Source organism: Penicillium hispanicum (assembly GCF_028827665.1).
Source record: "Penicillium hispanicum strain IBT 35686 chromosome Unknown utg000008l_segment0_segment0, whole genome shotgun sequence".
In the NCBI taxonomy this organism is placed as follows: Eukaryota; Fungi; Ascomycota; class Eurotiomycetes; order Eurotiales; family Aspergillaceae; genus Penicillium; species Penicillium hispanicum.
In genome coordinates, this window is record NW_026623200.1 from 3,169,383 (window position 1) to 3,192,945 (window position 23,563).

The 23,563-nt window shown below is 53.7% G+C and overlaps 11 protein-coding genes across 11 annotated transcripts; 5 read left to right on the forward strand and 6 right to left on the reverse strand.

Moving 5' to 3' along the window:
* Positions 1 to 182: 182 nt before the first annotated feature.
* On the reverse strand, positions 183 to 1,973 carry trpE (anthranilate synthase TRP2; the record flags this gene model as incomplete). The annotated part of the gene is made up of 4 exons (XM_056949161.1): positions 183 to 1,504; positions 1,564 to 1,637; positions 1,728 to 1,876; positions 1,962 to 1,973. The coding sequence occupies 4 exons, from the start codon at positions 1,971 to 1,973 to the stop codon at positions 183 to 185; spliced, it is 1,557 nt and encodes a 518-aa protein (XP_056796386.1).
* Positions 1,974 to 2,141: 168 nt separating this feature from the next.
* Positions 2,142 to 3,332, forward strand: N7459_009994 (uncharacterized protein; the record flags this gene model as incomplete). The annotated part of the gene is made up of 2 exons (XM_056949162.1): positions 2,142 to 2,932; positions 2,993 to 3,332. The coding sequence occupies 2 exons, from the start codon at positions 2,142 to 2,144 to the stop codon at positions 3,330 to 3,332; spliced, it is 1,131 nt and encodes a 376-aa protein (XP_056796387.1).
* Positions 3,333 to 4,012: 680 nt separating this feature from the next.
* On the reverse strand, positions 4,013 to 6,069 carry N7459_009995 (WD40 repeat domain-containing protein; the record flags this gene model as incomplete). The annotated part of the gene is made up of 3 exons (XM_056949163.1): positions 4,013 to 5,802; positions 5,935 to 5,951; positions 6,020 to 6,069. 3 exons carry the CDS (start codon positions 6,067 to 6,069, stop codon positions 4,013 to 4,015), a joined length of 1,857 nt encoding a protein of 618 aa, XP_056796388.1.
* Positions 6,070 to 7,309: 1,240 nt separating this feature from the next.
* On the forward strand, positions 7,310 to 8,499 carry N7459_009996 (rhomboid family protein; the record flags this gene model as incomplete). The annotated part of the gene is made up of 2 exons (XM_056949164.1): positions 7,310 to 7,701; positions 7,770 to 8,499. 2 exons carry the CDS (start codon positions 7,310 to 7,312, stop codon positions 8,497 to 8,499), a joined length of 1,122 nt encoding a protein of 373 aa, XP_056796389.1.
* Positions 8,500 to 9,010: 511 nt separating this feature from the next.
* On the reverse strand, positions 9,011 to 9,875 carry N7459_009997 (mitochondrial 54S ribosomal protein mL61; the record flags this gene model as incomplete). Its single annotated transcript, XM_056949165.1, has 2 exons — positions 9,011 to 9,592; positions 9,837 to 9,875. 2 exons carry the CDS (start codon positions 9,873 to 9,875, stop codon positions 9,011 to 9,013), a joined length of 621 nt encoding a protein of 206 aa, XP_056796390.1.
* A 518-nt stretch (positions 9,876 to 10,393) lies between these two features.
* N7459_009998 (leucine--tRNA ligase CDC60) lies at positions 10,394 to 13,960 on the forward strand (the record flags this gene model as incomplete). The annotated part of the gene is made up of 4 exons (XM_056949166.1): positions 10,394 to 10,465; positions 10,542 to 13,045; positions 13,103 to 13,301; positions 13,355 to 13,960. 4 exons carry the CDS (start codon positions 10,394 to 10,396, stop codon positions 13,958 to 13,960), a joined length of 3,381 nt encoding a protein of 1,126 aa, XP_056796391.1.
* A 677-nt stretch (positions 13,961 to 14,637) lies between these two features.
* N7459_009999 (uncharacterized protein) lies at positions 14,638 to 16,327 on the forward strand (the record flags this gene model as incomplete). Its single annotated transcript, XM_056949167.1, has 3 exons — positions 14,638 to 15,169; positions 15,215 to 15,258; positions 15,335 to 16,327. Coding segments are annotated over 3 exons (1,569 nt in total), but the record flags the coding sequence as incomplete, so codon positions are not given.
* An 862-nt stretch (positions 16,328 to 17,189) lies between these two features.
* Positions 17,190 to 18,847, reverse strand: N7459_010000 (uncharacterized protein; the record flags this gene model as incomplete). Its single annotated transcript, XM_056949168.1, has 6 exons — positions 17,190 to 17,400; positions 17,473 to 17,640; positions 17,754 to 17,833; positions 17,890 to 18,095; positions 18,175 to 18,577; positions 18,722 to 18,847. The coding sequence occupies 6 exons, from the start codon at positions 18,845 to 18,847 to the stop codon at positions 17,190 to 17,192; spliced, it is 1,194 nt and encodes a 397-aa protein (XP_056796393.1).
* Positions 18,848 to 19,140: 293 nt separating this feature from the next.
* On the reverse strand, positions 19,141 to 21,233 carry N7459_010001 (uncharacterized protein; the record flags this gene model as incomplete). Its single annotated transcript, XM_056949169.1, has 2 exons — positions 19,141 to 20,612; positions 20,666 to 21,233. The coding sequence occupies 2 exons, from the start codon at positions 21,231 to 21,233 to the stop codon at positions 19,141 to 19,143; spliced, it is 2,040 nt and encodes a 679-aa protein (XP_056796394.1).
* A 252-nt stretch (positions 21,234 to 21,485) lies between these two features.
* Positions 21,486 to 22,406, reverse strand: N7459_010002 (telomere maintenance SDE2 family protein; the record flags this gene model as incomplete). Its single annotated transcript, XM_056949170.1, has 1 exon — positions 21,486 to 22,406. One exon carries the CDS (start codon positions 22,404 to 22,406, stop codon positions 21,486 to 21,488), a length of 921 nt encoding a protein of 306 aa, XP_056796395.1.
* A 113-nt stretch (positions 22,407 to 22,519) lies between these two features.
* Positions 22,520 to 23,494, forward strand: N7459_010003 (40S ribosomal protein eS10; the record flags this gene model as incomplete). Its single annotated transcript, XM_056949171.1, has 5 exons — positions 22,520 to 22,540; positions 22,742 to 22,776; positions 22,832 to 22,881; positions 22,997 to 23,067; positions 23,150 to 23,494. 5 exons carry the CDS (start codon positions 22,520 to 22,522, stop codon positions 23,492 to 23,494), a joined length of 522 nt encoding a protein of 173 aa, XP_056796396.1.
* Between the last annotated feature and the right edge of the window lie 69 nt (positions 23,495 to 23,563).

Sequence of the window (23,563 nt, forward strand, 5' to 3'; positions counted from 1 at the left end):
CAGTCAAGTTTCATCCAAGCCCTTCTAGCTTCAGTTCTTCACATCTGAATTCATGATCAAATCGCTAGAATGCCGTACATGCCCGCCTAGAGACCCTCAGTCCGGTGTATACAACCACGGCTATATGAAAATGAAAGAAAGAGAAAACCAAAAGAAAGCCCTAAATATGTCGCGGGTGCAGATCAAGTAGCCCGCACATTCGTCTCCATGCTCAGATACTTGGCTTCCGCGCCGCGGATACACGCGATATTAGCCCCTAGCTTGTTGATGGTCTCCATATACTCGTCGTACGGGTCCGAGTCGAAGACAATGCCACCGCCTGCCTGGAGATAGGCCACGCCATCCTTGACCATCATGGTGCGCAGCGCGATGCAGGTATCCATTGCACCGGGCACTTCGCTGGATCCGTCGCTGCTGGCGATGTTGTACCCGAAATATCCCACCGCGCCGGCGTAGACGCCACGCTTTTCGCCCTCCAGCTCGGCAATCAGCTGCATGGCGCGCACCTTGGGTGCACCGGATACCGTACCGGCTGGGAAGATGGACCGGAAGGCGTCGAACCGGGTCTTGTCGGGCCGCAGCACACCGGAAACCTGTGAGACGAGGTGCTGGACGTGCGAGAACTTCTCCACGACCATCAATCTGTCCACTTGGGTGGTGATCGGGTCGCACACCCGGTTCACGTCGTTGCGGGCGAGGTCGACTAGCATGACGTGCTCTGCTCGGTCCTTCAGACTACTGCGGAGTTCGTCGGCCAATGCGGTGTCTTCTTCTAGGGTCTTGCCGCGCTTCACAGTGCCCGCGATGGGGTGGGTAATGACTCGACCGCGTTCTTCCTTCACGAGGAGCTCGGGACTAGCACCCACCAGCTGGAAGTCTTGGCAGTCAATATAGAAGAGATAAGGAGAAGGGTTGACGGTGCGGAGGTGGCGGAAAAGATTGTACGGATGAAGAGATGTCGGCCGTGATAGCCGTTGTGAAGGCACGGTCTGGAAAATATCGCCCTTGCCAATGTGTTCCTTCAGGCGCTTGACATGGTTCTCGTACCCCTCCTGGCCGATGTTCGACTTGTACTCCTGATCAGGGATGATCGGGCCTTGAGGCGGTAATGGCGTGCGGTCCTGGAGCAGAGTATCGATCGTCTTCTGGATGACTTGCTGGGCCTTGCGATATTCGCTTTCGACATCGGCATTCGCCGCGGAAATGGGGATGTAGGTGATGACCTTGACAACCTGGAAGAAGTGATCGAACGCCACAATGGTATCAAAGAGCATGAAGAGGGACTCTGGAACACCCAGCACATCCTTCATCGGCCGGGCGGTCTTCGGCTCGAAGTATCGAACGCAGTCGTAGCCCACATACCCGATCGCTCCGCCCGTGAGAGGCGGAAGGGTCAACCCAGGCACAGTCGCAACGCGGAACTGGGAGAGCTCGTGTTCAAGAGCGGGGAGGGGATCAGTCGCCGGCCCATGCCCAGGGCCAGTCTTGAGAACCTTTCTTGGGTCTGCCGCGCGAGTTGTGAGTCAACGGACAAGCTGGATTAGTCGCTCAAAAGTCACCCACCTGCACCAACAAAGCTGTATCGTCCAATAGTCTCGGTGGTCGCCGCGCTCTCATACAAAAATGACATCCGCGAGCTATACACCAAAGTTAGTCCGTCAGTCCACAATTTCCCCGCCTCTTCTGCAACGTCCCGCTCAACGTCCCAATAGAGAATCATCACTCACTTCTCTGCAATCTTGAGGTACGCCAAGGTCGGTGTGAGCAAATCCGCGGGAATCGAGCCCGTCACAGGCAGGATGTTCGGAGGGAATTGCGAGTTTCTCGACTTCGAGATCACCTCTCGCGCCGTCTCAAGGGACGGGATCGTAGTGACCTGAGTCATAGCGCGCAGCCCGTTAGTAAATCGGTGAACGAGAGGAAACTTCCACTTGCAGAAGGCGCAGGGCTCGAAGACTTACCGGAGATGCCATTGCCAGCTGAAATTACGGCTCAATGACTGAAGACGAGGGACTGCGTGACAAAGGGATTATTCGGCGGTGGGAAGAGGAATCACTGTGGGGCGTCCTGAATGATTGGATTTTGGCTTTCCGCTGGGCAAGCCACGCCCGACAACCGCAATCGGCAGGATTTGCGATTGGATGATACCCGGCATCAATGGCGGACGCCAGGGCCCAACGGAAGAGATCAATGAAGTCGCAAACGCAAGGAGCAAGAATGAAGAGCAGCGTGCAGACTCCTCAAAACGGACTAGCGCGGGGAGCGGTTATCGGTTATCGATAAGCGACGCTTGGCCTGGTGTGCGAGTGTTGCAGATCAGCTCCCAGCCCTGCTCTCAGCACCTCCAGAATCAGCTTGGACGCGGCCAGGGCCCGATGCAAACCTACTTGCGAGAGCAGAGTGGGCTCACCGCTCCGAGGAGCTCGACGGGGGGCCATGGCAAGCCGACCGACTATAGTTCCACAGCACATGCGCAGCCAGCCACCCGGATGCCATGGCAGGACCGCCTTGCAGAACTCGCACACCTCGCTTCCGTTTCCCTGGGTACTGATAGCAGGGAGCGCGATACTGCCCCTACAATTCACTACCATCTCGATGCCATAGAGACTATTCTTCGAGACCCTAGACCGGAGCTCACGCAGGAAATTTCCAGATGTCGCCGCAGTCGGAGCCGCTCGCTCGAATCACCGTTGGGATTGACTAGAGACAGTCGGGGGGCGAAGGCTATGATGCCACTTCAAATCCAGCGGGGGGCCGTCAACGAGGAGGAAATGTCCGCGCAGCTGACGGTACTTCTGAAGGAGGTCTCCGCGTTGAATACCGAGCTACGTCAACGGCACAAGGAGTCTATAGAGATCCGTGACATGTTCGAGGCACGGTGTCGCGGATTATCGAGGACAATCACGGAACTAGAAGATGAGGTGTTTGAGTTGTAAGTGAGGCTTGGCGGTTGTATCCATGGAGACTGAGTTAATTCGGCTGACCTTGGCAGACATGCGGACTTGGTAGAGGACGCGGTCGAATCGGAAGGCATTCAAGGGACGGTCCTCGGTCTTCAGGATTGGATTGATGGGCTACGAGAAACGCAAAAGGAGTCCCGCATGTTGAAAGACCTTGCGCGTCACAAGGGGCGACGGTACTGGGGTGGTCGCAAAGGCAACGAGGAACTGGTCGGGGAAACGGGGGACGAGATGGTGCTGGACGGGTTGAGTGCTTGGATGCGTGGATGGAGAGACGTTGCAGATGGATTCCAGGTCCGAGCGCGGGCGCGCAAGACCAGGCGAGAACGAAGGCAAGAACAGTTCTCACGACCGAGCCCGGGATCGAGGTGACATGAGGATATTGATACAGAAGCACTACGAACGACCGCATACGATACCAGGAGCTATGAGAAGTAGAGAAAAAAAGCAAAACATCGGTGAAGTCGGCAATGCACTTTTTGCTTCGAGGTTTACAGGAAACAGTCTCAATACCAAACCACCGCCCACCCCGAAAATAATAGAATAAACCCCCTTCTCGCCAGAAACCCGTATCGTTCGCCGTATCCAAACCCCATCCCAAGAAATGCATACCTTAACCCATCTTCTAAATCAACAATGTATGTGCAGAGAGAATATGTAAGAACAAGAGGAGTTTGACTGAGAGAGCAAGGTGGGTGGGGGGTGAGTTGTGCAGTGTGAAGGTTGTGTGTCGTCCATGGCGTTTTTATGCAGTGAGACCTTCGCAGACAGGGCACATTGTCATATCCTGCCACAAGACTCCAAGAAGTTAAGTCAGAGGTGTAGTAGAAGATCGCAACGTCAGTCCCGTTGTAGCAAAGGGTGAAGGGACGATTGGGCCACTTTGAGGGCCGCGTATCTCAGTGAGTGGCCCCAGATATCGTAGGGGAGAGATGCCGGAGAAATCAACGTGGTATATTCATGAAATGAACAAAATCTTTCACGTCTTATGAAAAGATGAGAGTGATCACCGCTGCAGGTTCACAATAGCCATCTGGAGAGAGAAGAAAATATCAGTATAAACCTTCGACTTCGAAGTCACTGCAACCCGGATATTGACCCACATGATTTCCAAAGCCATAAGCAAGCTTTTTCCCATCCGGGTCCCATGAAAAGGCACGGTCAGGGACCGGTGCCGTGTGACCATTCTGTCCATTGGAAGGGTGATCGGGTTCCTCCTTCACCTTGTCAGAAGTGGGGGCTACCCAAGTGGCCATAGGCTCACCACCCCGTTCGGCGTTCCAGATGAACAGGCGATCCTGGCTCACCGCACCGAGAGCATAACCGTCCGATGAGAAGCTGCCGGCGAGAGCGGGGATGTCCGAGCCCAGACGGAGACGATGGATCCGGGTGTATTCTTTCGAGTCCAGGTCGATCTGCCACACGCAGACCGTGCTGTCGATCGAGTAAGAGGCCACAGTGATGGTGGATTTCCCAGTGATCGACGAATTCCGTCGCTGCGCGGACGACTGAGGGCGAATATCAATCGCAGTGATCGCATCTTGGTGGGCGTTCTCAATCAGGATATCAAGTGTCGGGACCCAGATGGCAGCGTTCTCCGAGCCTGCCACCACCGCGACGGGGCCATGGATGGTTTGAGCGCAACGAATGAAGGTCCAAGCGGTGTCGGTCTCGCTGGATGGGTACGTCTTGACTAATCGGATGTTCTGGTCTACCTCGCATTGGTAGACGGCCCCATGCCCGCACGCGAAGAACTGGCTACGTCCACACCACGCCAGGTCGTAAATATGACTGTCGAGAACTTGGGGCGGCGGGTACACGTCCGGTCGACGGCTATCATCCCAGAGGGCGAGTTCGGAAGTTCGTTCGTCGGAGGCCACAATCACGAGTTGGGGGCTCTCATCGGCCCAGTGCAACCCACTGACCACTCGGGGCAGATCCGGCAACAGATCTACCACGTTGCCGTCCGGGTTGTACATGGTGACTGTGCCCTTCATGTCCCGAATGGTGGCCACGGCAAGCTTGGCGCCAATACCGTCCCAGGCGACGGCGGATACATATGCCCCACTTCCCTTGAGATCGAGGAATTTGTTTTGTACTAAGTCTGACGACAGGGACAGCTTCCACAGACTGCACGATGTCTCACTCGCAGCCACTAACAGCGTGGGATCTCGGGGCCGCCATCGCGTGGTGACCACGTGATCGTCGGCTTCCAGCAAGGCGGTGTCGGGTGCCAAATCGGCCGCTTTGGCGGGGGAGATCTGGACGCCGATGCTGCTGCCCGTCGTGAGCGTGGGTTCCTGAGGCACCTCCGCCCCCATGCTCACGTCGCCGTCGCCGTCCAGCGCTTCCGGCACCGGGGAGCCTTTGCTCTCGGCTTCCTCGTCAAGCTCCATCAATTCGTCGCCATTGGCCTCGCTCTTCCGGGATTTCTTGCCGGTCTCCGCCAGGTGGCCGTTGGTCGCGCGCTCGCGCGCAGGCTCCGGCGCCACGGGCTGCTCGGTGCCGGCCTCATCCCGGCTTTTCAAGGCGCACACTTCAAAGGGCTCTGGGCCGAAAAAATAGTCGGAAGGCGTCAAATCAATCGGATTCCCCTCCTGTTGACGCCAATTAGGTTTTCCGTAGACGTATTGGGATGGCCGGGGAAGATGTCTTTCCGACGTAGCACCAAATCGGGCGTCGCGCAGACCTACCTTATCAATGGAAGACTCTAATTCGTGATACTGCAAGCCCTTTTGGACCAGCGATACCAGCGCATGGGTTTTGATGTGGCGCGCAAAGGGCAGACTCTGTGGGTCAGGATACCATGCGCGCTGCAATGATACGGCAGCCTCGCCATGACCTAGAGGATGAAGTTAGAATGAGGCGGAGAGAATTGGGAGGAGGTTGAAGCCCGGAGGAGCTTGGGGGTAGACCAGAAGGGCCAGAAGGTACCACGGGGACTGGGGGGGGGGGGGGGGGGACGACTACGAACCTGACTCTTGGAGATAGCTAGACAAAAGGCTTCGGGTCAGTTCCGGGGGGAGATCTTATGCACGAGGGCCGGGAAAGGCACGTACCGCCATATTAAGTAGTTGACGTGATGCGATGTCAGGTCGGGTTGTGCCATGATTACATGTGCGACCACTCAAGGTGCCGCGGACATGCCAGAGGGGGCGAAGAGGCGTTGCGAAGGGGAAAATCCAAAGTGGAGGCTCGATGTGGGGAGCGCGCGAAAACGGGAGGACGAGATGGACGAGAAAGGGGGGCGCGAAAGCCGAAGCGCGCGCAAAGTCAGGGTTGGAATTCCGGGGATGTTGGGCCCGGGCTAGGTAAATGAGGTGGAAGTGGAAGTGGAAGGGGAGAGAGGGAGGAGAGAAGGGAAGTGGAAACAGGAGATCCGGGGTTGGAGAGAATGCAAGGCAGGGTCCGGGAAGAGGAAGCGTACAGACGAAGGGAGGAGAGAACGGAGAGAAGCGCGGAAGCTGAAGATGGACGCCAAAGTTGACAGTGACGCCGAGCTTAAGGCTTAAAGGCTTAAGCGCACTAGCCACCGATCCGTGTCAATGCAGAAGCCGAATCCCCACGGTCGCGGCCCTTCGTGCGACTCGCTTGTCCCTTCAGCCTCTTGCATCCGCAATTGGACTCCACCAGACGGAAATGGCTCGGGCGACAGCGAAGGTGAGGATAGGGACTGATTTCCGCCCGTCACGCCGTCGCGAGAATCAACCTACACTGCATGCGCACGATCTCCACGATGCAGTGCAGCCAGGATTCCAGGCACATTTCTCCGTGGACTAGTCTTATAGTGCTGACCTCGGGGCGAAGATCAGTCTCCGACACCTCTAATTCAGAGGTGATGGTATCGAGAATTCGCTCCTATAGATTCGATTCGATTCCTTCCTGTTGCCTATGGGGATTTCCTAAAGCCGACATTCAGCCGAGTCGATACAGTTAAGATCTCCGACGATCAACCATCTTAGCACCGACGCAACATATAATAGGTGCCTGGGTGTTCACCATGTAGTCATCCCTAGGTATCCAGCTGGTTCCCTCGACGAGTACCTCGAGATATATTTATGCATATCTGTACATGCCTATAAACAACATCTATACACACAATTTCCCACTCGAAATAGGGTCATTCATCACATCCTCGACAGTTATAGTACTTACCATCCCAATGCAATCGTGGCGCCCAGCCAAGTCTCGTCCGCCTTTCTTCCCCCTAAGCGGGAAGCGCCGAACCGCCCTCCACCCAACCTTTTCTTCATCTCCATCTCCAACCATCCCGGGCTTGACGGGCTTCTGGGCTTCAAGGCTCCTAACATAGCCTGCGGTCTTGTACCGTGAGAGCTTCTCTCCCAACGATGCCGCTCCGAGTCAACATTCCCCCGGCCACCCGCATCTGCCTCGTCAGCTTGCTCGCCCTCTCCTTGCTCTACAACATTGCCAGATGGCGACAACTTGACACCACCGCCGGCGGCGTCCATGTCACCCCGATCATTCCCTATCTCACTCTCGTTCCCTCTCTCGTCCTCTACTACCCGTGGACCCTGGTTTCCGCCACCTTGGTCGAACAAAACATCTTCACCGTCCTCTTGAATGCCGCCACCATCTTCTATGGCGGCAAGTATCTCGAGCGCGCATGGGGTTCTCGCGAGTTCAGCAAGTTTTTCGCCGTGGTCGCCGTCTTCCCCAATGTTGTGATCGTCCCAATTTACCTCCTCTGGGGTGCCGTAACGGGCTCCGGAAGCAGAGCGTAGGTCTCCCAAAATGAAACGACTGGGCACCTTGTAACTTTTGAACTGAACATTCGCGTGTGGCTAGTCTCACCCAGATCTGCGGCGGCGTCTCCATCCAAGCCTCCTTCCTGGTCGCTTTCAAGCAACTGGTCCCCGAACACACCGTCACCGTCTTTAAGGGCCTGGTCAAGATGCGCGTGAAACACTTCCCCGCCTTGTTTCTGCTCCTCAACACCCTCAGCGGCATTATCATCGGAACCGATACAGCCACGGTGTTGGCTTGGCTTGGCATTCTGACGAGCTGGACCTACCTGCGATTCTATAAGCGCCAGCCCGATCTGACCGGCACGTCAACGAGCGGTCTCGGCATCAAGGGCGACGCCAGTGAGACTTTTGCTTTCGCCTGCCTGTTCCCCGACGTGATGCAGCCCCCTATCGCCTTCGTCGCCGATCAAATCTACACGCTGTTAGTCACCGTGAAGATCATCACACCGTTCTCCGATGATGAGATTGCCTCCGGAAACCAGCAAGTGCTAGCTCGAGGCGAGGCAGGCCTGCCTACCCTCCTCAGCGCCGCACGCGGTGGAGGACCGAGAGGGTCCGGAAAGCGCGAAGAAGCGGAACGGAGACGTGCCCTCGCACTCAAGGCTTTGGATCAACGATTGCAAGCGGCTGCGGTCGGACGTGGCCAAGCCGGACCATCGACATTGGCGGGGCATTCCTCGAGCCAGCCACGCCCGACAACCCCAACTCCCGCCGCCCCAGTTAGACAGACCATGTTGGGCGAGACCACCTACAACCCGGATAATGCCTAGAAGTGCCACAGGCTCTTGTTGCCGCCGCATTCAAAGAGACTCTAAGCATACAACCATTCATGGCAAGACGTTTCCCTTGCCAATGAGACCAACTGTAGTGTCTCGTCGTTTTCTTCTGATGATGTATATTGCCCCATTAACGTTCCGTCTTGGATCTCGGTTCGCAATTGGCTCCATTATCAGCTTATGTGTGATATTCATGACCTTCGTTGCATTTACTTTCCGTTGATGGCTAGACCAGCGCATGTATTCTTACTTGTTCGAGGTTATTTCGCTTTCTATCGATACCAGTCCCAGCGACGAGACTTGTCATGACAATTCTAAGTAAATTCAATACGCCTTTTCTCTGTGTTTCGAACCCACCAAAAAATAAACATCCCATGAAATACATAACCGTGCAGGGGGGAGAACAATAAATATGCTATGCTACAGGTGGCCTTCTCTCGACAATCCACATAACGGGGTACAACAAGAGAAGCCAGACGAAAATGTCAGAACAGACAGGGATATCTTACACCTGCTTCAGCTTCTCCACCTCACCCCGAGCCTCAGCCAGCATCCGCTCCTGATCCTTCTTCGCCTGCCGCATGGCCTGTATCCGCTCCCGGTCCTTGACAGCCTTGGCACTAATATCGGCCAGCCTCTTCGCTTCCGCCTGGTCTTCGGGGCTGGCAGTGATCTCCTCCGCGCCGGTAGACGCCTGCACCCGACTCCAGATCTCCTCGAAGCTGAGGCCTTTCACGTCCACCACGGCGGTCTTCTCGTCGGTCTCCGGAGCCGGCGCGTGCTTGTCGGTAATCTGTTTCGAGCCCGCGATCGCGTTCGCCGTGCTGCCCACCCGCTCCGCAAAGTAGATCGTCAATGCCGCCGGGCCTTCTTGCTCGGCGGTTTGTTGTACTGTCATCCGCACGCCCGGGTTATGGTACTTCAGTCGTGGGAGGCAGTTGCGCCAGAAATGCCGCGCTCCTTGGTGGCCGCCGTAGATTTTGCGGGCGTACGTGAGATGCAGTCGGGTCACGGCTGGGAATTCCTTGGTGGCTGTGGCTAGGCTGGGGAAGATGGCGGCACCGGTGCCGACTCGGACGTCGAGGATCTGAACGATCATAGTATTAGCTTTCTGAGGTGTTCACAAGTTGTCCACGTTGATCCGGGTATTAGGGGTTGTCGAAAAGTTGAATAGTGTCGAGAATTATAGGTTCGGGGGTTATTCGACAGGGAAAAATGGGAGTAAATACCCTCTGCAAGCAAGGAGAAAGCGCAAAAGTCAGCCATTGCTATCAAAGAGCTGTCCAGATGCTACCGCGAGGACAATGGGGCATCCAACTAGGATTACTTACTGTCTTCAGCTTCCGCATTCGCTTGAAGAGGTTCACCATGGTTGCAAATTGTGCCGCGCAGCGGCTAGTCCTGGCGTGGGAATATCTGAGACCGACAGAAAAGGGGTAGCTGCAGATTCAGAGTAGGATTGGCCCTGCACAGAAGCTTCACAAGGGATCAGGGCGCGATGTCGTTGATCCGGGGAGATTGATCGCGGAAACTTTGGCACCGCAAAGTTGCTCCGTGATATCAATCACGTGATGCGTCTACTTGGTGCTGGAGTACAGCCTCAGTCTTCCCATCTGAGACTATATTTTCTACACGTAGCGAATAATAGCTGATGGATTTATTTAGAGAGAAGATCTATGACTTGGCCCATCTCCCCGTCCTAGCTCTCTCTACCTCATGTTCTTTCTCACTTGCCATGGATAGTATCAAAGCACGTGCTGTAAGATACACAATACACCGGTATTACCATTTTGACTCACAACGGCAAAGCGATTTTATACGGGCCCCGCGATCTTTATTCCCTGCCCCTCGGCAGTCTTGCAATCAGGGTATTTCCTGCGAGATCATCATGGCAGCCGCTGCGGCATCCGCTGCGCTCGACCCGAGCAACAGCACCAAGAATACCCTGAAATTGGAAAATGTTGCTTTGTCCCTCCCCCTCCATCGGGATTTTTTTTTGGTGCTATGGCAGATGCTGACCGAACCCACCCTCCCAGACCGAGAAGCGTGACTCTCTGATCGCAATTGAGAAGAAATACCAGGCGCAATGGAAGGCCAACAAGGTCTTCGAGGTCGACGCGCCCTCCTTCGCCGAGGTGCCCCAGGGCTCTATGACCCCCGCCGAGCTACGTGAGAAGCACCCCAAGTTCTTCGGTACCATGGCATACCCCTACATGAACGGTACTCTGCATGCTGGTCACAGTTTCACTGCCAGCAAGGTCGAGTTCATGACCGGTTTCGCCCGTATGGAGGGCAAGCGTGCTCTCTTCCCTCTGGGTTTCCACTGCACCGGCATGCCCATCAAGGCCTGTGCCGACAAGCTGGCCGATGAGGTCAAGTTGTTCGGTCAGAACTTCGAGGAATACAAGGAGGAGCAAGAGGCGAGCGCTCCCGCTGCTCCTACACAGGAGGTCAAGCCGGAGGTCAAGGCTGAAGCTGAGAAGTTCTCCGGCAAGAAGAGCAAGGCCGCCGCCAAGACCGTGAAGATGAAGTACCAGTTCCAGATCATGCTGGCAATTGGTGTTCCTCTGGAGGACATTCATAAATTCGCCGATGCCAACCACTGGCTTCACCACTTCCCGCCTCTCGCTATCCGCGACCTCGACAGTATGGGTGCCCGCGTGGATTGGCGGAGACAGTTCGTTACCACCGATGCCAACCCCTACTACGATGCTTTCGTGCGCTGGCAGATGAACCGTCTGCATGAACTTGGTAAGATCATGTACGGCAATCGGTACACCATCTACTCGCCCAAGGATGGCCAACCTTGTATGGACCACGACCGTACCGAGGGTGAGGGTATTGGACCCCAGGAGTATACTGCTCTGAAGCTCCAGGTGAAGGAATGGTCGCCCCAGCTTGCGGAGCTTGTGAAGGGTAAGGTTGAGGAAGATGCCAAGGTCTACTTCGTTCCTGCTACCCTGCGCCCCGAGACCATGTACGGTCAGACCAACTGCTTTGTCGGACCCAAGATCAACTACGGTCTCTTCAAGCTCAAGGAAAAAGAGTATGTCGTCGTTACCAAGCGTGCTGCTTGGAACATGGCATTCCAGGGTCACTTTTTCAGCGAGAAGTTCCCCAAGACCCAGGACGAGCTCCCGCTTGTCCTCGAGGCTCCTGGCTCTGCCTTCGTCGGTACCCTGATCAACGCTCCTTTGTCCTTCCACACTGAGGGTGTCTATATCCTGCCCATGGATGGCGTCTCAGCGGCCAAGGGCACCGGTGTCGTTACTTCCGTGCCCTCAGACAGCCCTGATGACTATGCCACCCTGATGGACCTGATCAAGAAGTCCGATTTCTATGGAATCAAGAAGGAGTGGGCCGAGAAGGAGATTCATCCACTGATTGAGACCCCTACCTATGGCAACCTTACTGCCCCTACTCTGGTCAAGCAGCTGAAGATTAACTCCCCCAAGGATGTGAACCAGCTGGCGCAGGCCAAGGAGCTGGCTTACCTGGAGGGCTTCTACAAGGGCACCATGATTGTCGGTGAATTCAAGGGTGAGCCCGTCAGTGCTGTCAAGGACAAGATCCGCAAGGCCCTATACGAGAGCGGTGATGCCTTCCCCTTCGCTGACCCTATGGGTAAGGTTGTCAGCCGCAGTGGAGACGACTGCGTTGTTGCATACCTCGGCCAGTGGTTCCTGAACTACGGCGAGAATGACGCTGAGTGGCAGAAGACCACCCTGGGCCACGTCGTTAACACCCTCAACACCTATGCCTCTGAAACAAAGAACGGCTTTGAGAAGAACCTGAGCTGGCTCAACCGCTGGGCCTGTGCTCGTACCTACGGTCTTGGATCGAAGCTGCCCTGGGATACTCAGTTCTTGGTTGAGTCTCTGAGTGACAGCACTGTCTACATGGCTTACTACACTATCGCCCACCTCCTGCACGGTGACCGGTATGGTAAGACCACCGGCCCTCTGGACGTCAAGGCCGACCAGATGATCGACGAGGTCTGGGACTACATCTTCACCCGCCGGGAGATCAGCGACGATTTGATCTCCAAGAGTGGTATCAACAAGGACGCTCTCCTGCAGATGCGCCGTGAATTTGAGTACTGGTACCCTCTCGACGTCCGTGTGTCTGGCAAGGATCTGATTCAGAACCACCTGACCTTCTTCCTGTACATCCACGTCGCTCTCTTCCCGCCGGAGTATTGGCCCCGCGGTGTTCGCGCTAACGGCCATTTGCTTCTCAACGGTGATAAGATGAGTAAGAGCACTGGTAACTTCCTCACCCTGAAGGATGCCGTCGACAAGTTCGGTGCCGATGCTACCCGTATCGCTTTCGCCGATGCCGGTGACAGCATCGAGGATGCCAATTTCGAGGAGACTGTGGCCAACAGCAACATCCTGCGTCTGTTTACCCTGAAGGAGTGGATTGAGGAAGTCACCAAGGACGAGACCCTACGCACTGGCCCTGCTGATGCCTTCTCCGACAAGCTGTTTGACAATGAGCTCAACAGTCTGGTCCGTGAGACCCAGAAGCATTACCAGGAGTAAGATTGATCCCACCCCTTGCCATATACTCCCAACTAACTATTTCCTCTCTTTAGCACTAACTTCAAGCTTGCCCTGAAGTCTGGTCTTTATGACTTCACTTCTGCCCGTGATACCTACCGTGAGGCCGCTACCGCTGCTGGTGTTGGCATGCACAAAGAAATTGTCCTGCGCTATGTCGAGCTGCAAGCTCTGCTGCTGGCTCCTATTGCTCCTCACTGGGCTGAATACGTGTGGCTCGAGCTTCTCAAGAAGGTAAGTCTATGTCCACCTCTCCGCTCAAGAAACTCAAACTAATCTACCTCCAGCCCGAGTCAATCCATTTTGCCAAGTTCCCCACCGTGCCGGAGCCCTCTCCGGAGCTCACCGCGGCCCAGGCCTATGTCCGCGGTACCTCCTCAAGCATCCTCTCCTCGGAGGGCCAGTTTGCCAAGCGTCTGTCCAAGGGCAAGGCCTTGGCGTTCGATCCGCGCAAGCCCAAGAAGCTTACCATCTACGCCGCTAAGAAGTACCCCGTCTGGCAGGAAAAGTACATTGACTTGGTGCGCGAGGCTTTCGATGCACTGAACATCTCCATTAACGAGAAGGAGCTCAACGCGAAGGTTGGCAAGCTCGGTGAGATGAAGAAGGCCATGCCCTTCGTCCAGGGTCTGAAGCGCCGTCTGGTGCAGAACCGCGAGGCTCCGAACACCGTCTTCGAGCGCAAGCTGCCATTCGATGAGTTTGCCGTCCTTTCCGAGATGGTTGGTGGTCTGAAGCGTATCTCTGGCTATAGAGAAGTCGAGGTCATTGCCGTCGACGAGGGCGGTAAGACTGGTGAGGTCCTTGGTACCGGCGAGAAGAAGGAGGGTCTTACGGCTGAGAATGCTGTGCCTGGTCAGCCCACCTACCAGTTCACCAATCTTGCCGAGTAGATATGTTGCTCTGCTGCTGGGCTTAGGAATAGGGCATTTTCTTTCCCTTTGTCTATGTTAAGAGTCATGCTTGATGAGCTTATGCTAAAAAAAAGAATAAATGCATTTTCATGGTTCTATAGTTTTCCCATTCACTATTTCCTAGTTATGCTTGACTTTAGGATCAAGAGCCATCGATATGTAATGTTAATGCTTAGGCATTTCAGCTCTTAACGCCTAAGTTTATAGCCAACACTACCTAGGTCCTTCTGGGGTCAAAGATTCGCAGTTAGATGACGGTTTGGGTCAACAAAGACCACTGTATAAAGCAAGAGGAATTGCCACTGTATACCTCTGACTGCGAGAGGTTGATGCTGATAGTTCCAGTCACACACTTACATTGTTGATGCCCCAGGCAGAAAATATAGAGGTCTTGCATCCTTTGCCTCGTGTTTCCCCTTCCCTCTCCCAACGCCCATTAATGCTTTGACTTTCTCCGATATCAGCTACAACACCGTCTCATCCGATTGCGAGATCTTTTCATCGCTCTTGCAACATCCTCAACCTTGGAAATAGACACGCGCAGTCATGTGATCAAGGACACTTGACGACCTCAACCCCTTAAGACATTCATCAAGCTCAGCCAACGACTGTGCGAGCGCAATTAACATCTTCTGTCTCCTTACATTCTTTTCTAGAAGAGTGAGGGCTTGTGCCTCTGGTTCTACTTAGGGAGACCTCCCTACTACGCTCTGATGGCAGGTCAAGCCTTAACCCTCCCACTCCTTCGGGGCTCTATCACATTAGATGATGCGCTTGAGCAGGAAGAGGACGTGCTTCTCGACGTGTCTTACCCGGATTCACGCATGAACTTTTTTCTATTTCTCTATACTCATCGCAACGAAATTGCGGCGATGGTTTCGGATCACCTAGGACTTGGTCAATTTATTCAATGTCGCCTGGGAGAAGTGAGGGAGTGGATACATGGCAGCTTCAACGTTTGCATCCCGGTCTATGTCGAAAACTGGACCAATTTTCCAGCAAAGCGAGTCCTCATTCGATTCCCTCTACCATATAAAATCGGAGAATCAAGCTACCCTGGAAACGCCGATGAGAAACTCCGCTGTGAAGCCGCCACCTTTATTTGGATACGACAACATTGTCCTGATATTCCACTCCCTCGCCTTTGGGGATTTGGGTTTGCTGGGGGTCAGACTGTATGCTATCAGAGTATATAACGGTCTTCAACTTGATACTGATCATCATTTCTCGCAGTTTACCAGACCCGAACTTATGCCGGTCATGACCAGGATGATTTGGTACCTCAAGCGACACGTGTCATGGCTATTAGGGTTTCCATTATCTTGCCCATACATAAGTCATTGTCGTCGACAGGTGCTAGAGCACGGCTATTTGATAATGGATTATATCGATGAGCCGGGGATCCAGATGCTATCCGACACATGGAACAAGTTTCCACACCAGCCCGAGAAAACAGCCAACTTGTACCGGGACCTATCTCGCATTATGCTTTCATTGAGCCAATGTCCATTACCCCGAATAGGATCTTGGACTATAGACTCAAATGGGGTATTGCAACTTTCCAATCGGCCGCTCACTCTCCGCCTTCATCAGTTGGAAAATGCGGGCATCCCAACTAATATTGGCCGTGATTTGACTTATCCATCGACTGATTCCTACTATCTTGATATTTTGTCTTGTCATGACAGCCGTATACGGCATCAGCCTAACTCTATGTATGATGAGGAGGACGGACGTGCCCAGATAGCGAACCTAAGCATCATGCGAACGCTTCTTCCTCACTTCACCGACCGAGAGCTCCGCCAAGGGCCATTTTTCTACAAACTCACAGACCTACATCCGAGCAACATCTTTGTCGACAGTCAATGGCAGATCAAATATCTAGTCGACCTTGAGTGGGCATGCTCACTTCCAGCAGAGTCATTGCGCCCTCCGTACTGGCTGACCGGTCGTACTGCAGACAACATTCTCGGTGAACACCTTGAGACTTTCAGCAAAGAACACGACCAATTCACAAAGGTTTTTGAGGAGGAGGAGATGCGCCTCCCGCCTCTATTCAATAGCAACTCGTATCGGACCAATATTATGCGGAACGGCTGGAAAATCGGGAACTTTTGGTATTTCCAAGCCTTGGACAGTCTCAAGGGTCTATTCAACATATTCTGTGACCATATCCAGCCGAGATTCGCAGCTTCTCACAGTGCTGATCCATCCGAATTCTCAAGAATCGTGTCTCAGTATTGGGCTGTGGACACAGAGGATGTCATAGTAGAGAAGCTGAAAGATAAAAAGATGTATGAAAAGGAACTACGGCTGCGCTTTCAAAATAGTTCTGAAGATATATAATACTGGACAAGAGCGACATTGATCACGGCTTCCAGAGGGGGAGACTAGGTCTTAGATACTGTCTCAGTCACCTTTGTTCATTCTGTGCTGCTCCTTGGCGTCAAGTCTCGAGCAGCCCTTCCAACCTTGTAGGGTTAGCTTCCCGATAGTATCGAGGTATACATAAACGTCATGAATTAGAAGAGAGAAACAAAGAAAAAAAGTTCCCCCGCCGTGAATTGATTCGGGGACCAGCAAAAAGCGACAGGCACGAAGGAATTTAACATTTCAGCCCCCCAATCCACACCGCTCTCACCAACCAGAGGCGATTAGACCGCTGCACTATCGTTCCTGCCTGGGGAACAAAGCGGATATTTCGGACTAACTCTTCTCCGACCCACTTCCCAAATGGCCAATCACATCAGTCTATACAAATCACTTTATCCTACGTGTATAACTAAACTAGCCCTATTGCATTGTCCCCTGGCTAGTGCGACCTTTGGGAATCGATATTGGTATTACCTCCTTCGATAAATGTTCCAGTTTCACAGTCATGTACCGAGTAGTTTGGCAGAATATGACAAGCATAATGAGATAAAAGAGATATTCGTGCAAGCAGGGAGCTTAAAGGACAGGATGTTAAAATCACGAGCAGCGTACACAATTCTAGAACAATCCTAAATGAACAGGGCAGAAAATCAGATAATTGCTTACAGGCCAGACCCAGAGGCTAAACCGCTCGAGATCGACTAAGTATCTAGATACATACAAAGCAAGGATTTTACGAGGCCGAAACAGGCCTTAAGACACTCAGCAATCTATTTTGATAGCGCCTTGTTAGCTTCTCTTTGCAATGGAAGAAAACAGTCATTCCAATTCAAACTCACCTTCTCAGTCCTTCTTTTAGTGTCTTTTCATCGTGCGAGAACACCAGCCGGAACCATCCTGCCTCCTTGCCATGCTCCTCGCCAGGATGGAGGAAAACGCCAGCCTCAACGAACTTCTGCGCTAGAGCAAACTCTTGCTCCCGGAGTGACTCCTTGCTCGCGGGTAAGAAAGGCGATAGATCGATGTAGATGAAGAAACCTGCATTTCTGGAGAAAGATCAGTCGTTGTTTATCACCCATTCTGTAAAGGTTGCCCATAAGGGTAGATTGATGACTTACCCTCCTTTGATGTAGTTGATACCTTCTCGGTCCAAGGTCGAAGTGACTAGCTGATAGCCTGCGGCCAAACTTCTCCTTGATTGGGCTGTGAATCTGGACACGAAGTCTTGGTCTTCCAGAATGGCTGTTCCGATCGTAACGGCTGCTTGAGAGGGCCCATGGAGTCTCCTATCAACACAAAAAGTGACAAAAGTCAGAATACGTGGTCGATTTACAAAGAATCGATAGGATATGGCCCTGTTGGAGCTGGTGTGTTTTGATCAACGGGAGGGTCTTCTCACAGAATCATCTTGCATGCTTGACGAAGCTGCTCATTTTGGGTCACCAGAAATCCGAGATGCAGGCCCCCAGAGGCGAAGTCCTAAGAGTAGTAAATAGGTGAGTCGGCAATCTGTCAGGGCTGCAGGACGACCTTACCTTGCTGAACCCATACAAAACATGCACTAAGCTCGGGTCGATCAGTCCCTGGAAGTCTAAGGATAGAATTGAGCTAAATGGCACGGCTCTAGGATCACCAGTGTCGAATACACACGACGCATAAACCTCATCGCTAATGAGGTGGAGTCTGTGCTTTTCGCAGAACCGGGCAATATGTCTGAGCGTATTGGCCGGATAGCAGCGACCTGGCACAGATGGTCCCGTAAGTATATTGTCGCAAGTGCTTGCGAGAGAGTTGAGTTCATCCACGAAGACAAGACTCACCAACGGGATTATTGGGGTTGACCAGAAGCACCGCTCGAATTTTCAGTCCTCGCTTCTCGGCTGCCAGCAAAGCTTCCTCATATTTCGCCACTGCGTCAGGGTGAAAGACCTCCTCTGTGGTGGTATCGGCGTAGAAGATTTCAACGCCCGCTTCAACGCCATAGTCTAGCTCGAAGCGACCGTATACTGGCCGATTGACAAGAATGGCTTCCCCGCGTTCCGCCAGGTTGTACCCAAGCATGTTGCCCAGGGAAGTTGGAGAGTCAGCGACAAAGACATGTTCCGGCTGAATAGGATCATGAGGTCTCAACAATTTATTCATATGAGCAGCAGCGACACCTGGTAGCCGGGCATTAATGGTTGCGCTTGAGCGGTAGCTGACCGAGTCCGTTGTGAAGGTGATCTGGGAACAAGTCAGACATGGGAGCTAATTCTGCGCTCTCTGTGGCATGGAAACCTTGTCATTGATGTACTTGACTATTTCTGCTCTCATCGGTCTCTATCCGAAAGTCAGACCTGCATTAGATCGGGTCTGGCATGCACCTACATTTTCGGCCATGCCGAACGAGATCAGCCCCGTGGGGTTTGATTCAGGGTCATAGTCGGGGGTTGGTGTGAATCGCCAAGGACGGCCCAGTTCCTGAACATTTCGGAATCCACGAGAAGACAACATGGCAAGTGTGGCGATTTTCGTGGCTGCTATAGACGACGTAGGCGCAGGCGAAAGACGAAGTTAGCTGGTGTTGCGCGAAGTGAGTTCCCCACCGCCGTGGGGACCCCCAGGACAGCGCCAGATCTCAACAGGGGGTTGGGAGTAGCGTCATCGAGGGGTGAAAGTAATGAGAATAATGGAGATTGGTATATTTATACAGCGTTACCCAAGATTGGAAACGCCAGTCGCTATGCTAGATATTGTAGTGTACAGTGGCCAATTCAGGCAGAGACCTCGTTTACAAGCCCAAGGTATCATCTGTATCGGTACCTTGAGCGTGGTCGCTTGCGCCGATCTGCTTTCAGTTTCTCCGCAATGAAATTCCAACATTCCATCGGTGGTCGTGACCCAATATGCTCTCCTTTGGGCGTGAATACCTCGATCTGAGGATAGATGGTCGATTCAGCCTCTGAATTGCGCTTCGCACGCACTTGCACGCTGAGCTCGACCCAACCGCAGCCTTCAATCAAGATGTCTGTGGACATCACACGATATGGCAGTGGAGGAATGGGAATTCCTTTGTCCTTCACAGCCTTAGCAACCGTGCTAGGAAGATTCGACTCGGTGATATCCCACTTGAGGTCAAACTTCCCAGCAGAAGACATGATTCCCCCAGTGCCCTCCTTCATGAGGACAGTCCCCGGGTACGCTTTTTGTTCGGTCTGCATCTCAATCGCCTTCTCTGTTTTCGTGACATGGGACTCGATGGGGACAAAACAGGCAGCCAGGACAGTGTGCTCCGGATTCACTGCAGTGATGCGAACAAGGCCACCACCAAGGAGAAGGGATTGCCCCGGCTTGAGAGTGCAGCGATCTGGTTTAATCCGCTTGGTCATGATGAGATCGCGCTTGTGTTGATCCTGCACATAATCTTCGAGTTGGCTACGCTCGAGACCCGGCAGATCAATCACTTCGCCCTTCCCACGGCCGAATGGAATGCGAATGGGCGATACAGTCGTTCCCGGCAGAGAGGACACAACCGGAAGCACGGGAAACACATCCTCACGAGGTGCTGGTGGCAGAAGACTCTCGGGATCAAAAAGAGACGCTTCTCTCTGATTCGGAATTTCGTTCTCCTCGCGTAGCTGTTCGATCAACTCGGCCATGTTCTCGAGACTTCTAGAGTCCTTGGGGAAACAGGCCTCAATAAAGCTGCTTTTGCCCACGTTCGCCTTGCCAACCACCCAGATACCTCCTCCGTGTTCTCGAATATCCTCCTTAACTTGTTTGGTCCACCAGCCACGGTGTGCACTGATCATATGCACATTGCCTAAGCGAGCATCCTTGCCGGTTCTTCCCAGGGCGGTGCGGAGCACGGAGCGAACGTATTCCATCTTAGAGTCCACCTGCTCCTTTGTTGCGGCCAGCAAGTCAGAGCGTGTAATGATAAAGCTGAGTGTTGGCAATTTTCTCCCGCCAATGTACTTCTCCGTTGGGGAACGTCGGTTGCGCGAGCGTTGTCCTTGCACTTCTAGCGCCGCATGAATGCGAGGCACAAGGGACATGGGGAAGTCAGCAGCGTCGATGATATGGTATACCCGATTGTTCTTGTAAGGCGACTCTTTCAGAAACTCTTGGATAGAAAAGATCGTTGGCTTGGGAGCAGAGACCGCCTTGTTGTGGTGTATGAGGTCATGGCAGCGATCGCAGACATGGGCAGTTCGTGTTCGAGACTCAAGGGTATGAAGGGTAGGGGAGATAGACTCCTCCGGTAGCGCTGCATGCTCTAGATAATTCTTTAGCAAAGCTTAGGAAAAACGGGCGCATTCGCGAGCTTACCATGTATAGGCTTGGGAGCTGGCCACTGGTCAGCCTCTCTCTGCTGTTGTAAAGAATCAACAAGCACCTCTTCATCCGTGATAGCATTGTCTTTGGCCTCGGATTCTGCATTCTCTTGTTCAATGGCATCTTTTTTGGAGGCTAGCAGCTTCCGAGTCTGCTTGCGGCTCTTGCTGTAGAAACCCGGTTCATTTGGTTCGACGGTCTGTGTGAAAGCACCACACCCAGGGCAGCAGACAGGAAGCACATCAGTGAGATCTTGAGTGGTGGCGAGTTGAGATTGAAGCCGTGTTGTTGAGAGAGACCGATGCGTGTTGCGTGTCTGTCGACGTAAGGAAAAGACCGCCGATGGTGCAATGCCGAGCGGGAGTTTAAACGCGCACGTCCGTTGACGATGGCATAGATTCAAACTAGGGCGCAATAAATCAAGCCTCAAAGTCCTTGATATTGCCCCCCTAGAGCAAGGCGACATGGTGGCGTGCAGGTTTGCGGACTTGGAGCGGAACTTTTTTCGCGGCGAAGAACCGGTTATCGATAGCGCGCGCTGTCTTTCTGCGCTGCCGTACATGATGCCATCCAGATCCAGCTACCAGAGTTTCATCCGAAAAGATTCTTATAGGATAAGATGGGAGTTTACAGTGATGCAACAAGGAAGGACTTTTGAATCAGGCCTCCAATACAAAACTGGTGAAATTATGGATACAAAGAATACGCTGAAACCCAGATGCGCTTCGAATTCCCTTGAGCAGTGGCCGTGCAAAAACGCCGTCATAATCCGTGAAACAGAGTCGCCTTTGATGGATTCAAGTATGCGATAGACTTAGGCACGCGCCTTTCCTTTTCCCTTGACGTCCGATTCATTCTCTTCTTCATCTTCCGAGTCACTCATGAACTCGTCGTCATCGTCGAATCCGATGAATCGACGGGGCGCCTGTTTTTGAACAGGCGCAGGAGCAGCCGCGCTTGACGATGCACCGGCTTCATTGTTGTCTTCATCTTCCTCGGAACTAGAAGACGTCGCCTCTTCACTGCCTTCACTAGCACTGGTGCTGGAGCCACCCAGGATTGTATCACGAAGGTTATCTGTCCAGGAGCCGTCCTTCATCGCAGCGAGAACAGCCTCCCGGGCCTTTTCGTTCATTTCGTCCTTGTCGTCCATCCATTGGCCATCGATCTTTTGCTTGCCGCCACCATTCTTGATCTCGTCCTGACGCTTTTCGGCCAGGTCCACCACGGCTTGCCACCGACGACGGCGCTCTTCTTTCTCCTTCTTATCCATTTCTGGCTTCACGGCGAGGTACTCCGCAAGGGCCTTGGCCTCGTTCACGGTACGCAGTCGTCGGCCATCGAGGTTGCGACTAGAGCTGTTGCTGTCGCCCTGGTTGCGCTGGCGCTTGCTTGACATGCGACCACCAGCGGCACGTAGCTGCGATCCGAAACCACCCTTACCACCGCAAAGCGGCACCGAAAGACGGAGGGGGAGGAGGGTCGCGGGCGCAGACGGGTCGCCATTGCGGGTACCCAAAAGAGACTGTAGAGGTTCGGCCGATGCGAGTACTTGCTTGTTGTTGGTAGTCGTAAGGATAAGAGACTCAAGAGAGAGCGCAGATGGGAGATAGCAGGCGACCTTCTTTGTCAGGTCTGAAATGGTGGATGTCGACGGCAACGAGAAGGCGAGAGTCGCCGGGAGCGACAGTCCGGGAAAGGACGACAGCAGGACGTTGACATTTGACGACGCCATGTTGGATATGGGGACGCCGAATACGTCTCTTCTGGACTATGGAAATGAGAGGTTGAAGAGTGAAGGTAGCAGCGATTCTGAAAGCGAGTCTTGGAGTGGCGTTCACAGATAAGATGCACTCATTGATGGAGACTGTCCGTCACATGATATAGAAGCATGTGACTCAGCGCGAACCTACCTGATCAGGTGATCATTGAGCAAATTAGGACGTATCATGTGACTAGGGTGGCAGCCCTAGCGAGACCCGATCGGGACTCACGGCCGCACTTTTCTCGTGCGCCGCAGCTCCACTCTTCGTTCTTTAAATCACCCATCTCTTTCTGGCGTTGTCAAAGCGATTCCCCGAATTGCGCCAGGAACTCGCGACAATGTAAGATGACGCTGTTGTGCCCCATCCCATGAAATGGCCACTGACAATACCACAGGCTTATCCCCAAGGACGACCGCAAGAAGATCCACGAGTACCTCTTCCGCGGTATGTGACCAGCAACCTCGTCGACCCTCCGCTTCTATTGTCCAACCAATATGACTGCGCTTGGGGCTACTGCGATCTATGTGAACGGACGGATTGACTGACTTGATATATCCAGAGGGTGTGCTCGTGGCCAAGAAGGACTTCAACCTTCCCAAGCACGGTGATATTGACACCAAGAACCTCTATGTAAGACGGGTGCCTGTTGTTCAATTATGAACAACCAATTGGTGTACAGGAAGAATTATGGCGCTAATCCTTCCTTCCACAGGTCATCAAGGCTTGCCAGTCGCTGAACTCCCGCGGCTACATCAAGACCCAGTTCTCGTGGCAGTACTACTACTACACCCTCACCCCCGAGGGTCTGGACTACCTCCGCGAGTGGCTGCACCTCCCCGCTGAGGTTGTCCCCGCCACCCACATCAAGCAGCAGCGTTCGCACGCTCCCCCCCGTGGTATGATGGGCGGTGAGGAGCGTGAGCGCCGTCCCCGTGCTCCCCGTGAGGGTGGCTACCGCCGCCGCGAGCAGGAGGGCAAGGAGGGTGGTGCCCCCGGCGAGTTCGCTCCTTCTTTCCGTGGTGGCTTCGGCCGTGGCCGTGGCGCCGCTCCCCAGTAAGGGAGGAGGTCTTGGTGTCCTGTCATCCACTGCTCGGTCGTCTTGCGGGACTGATGTTGTCGGCGTGCG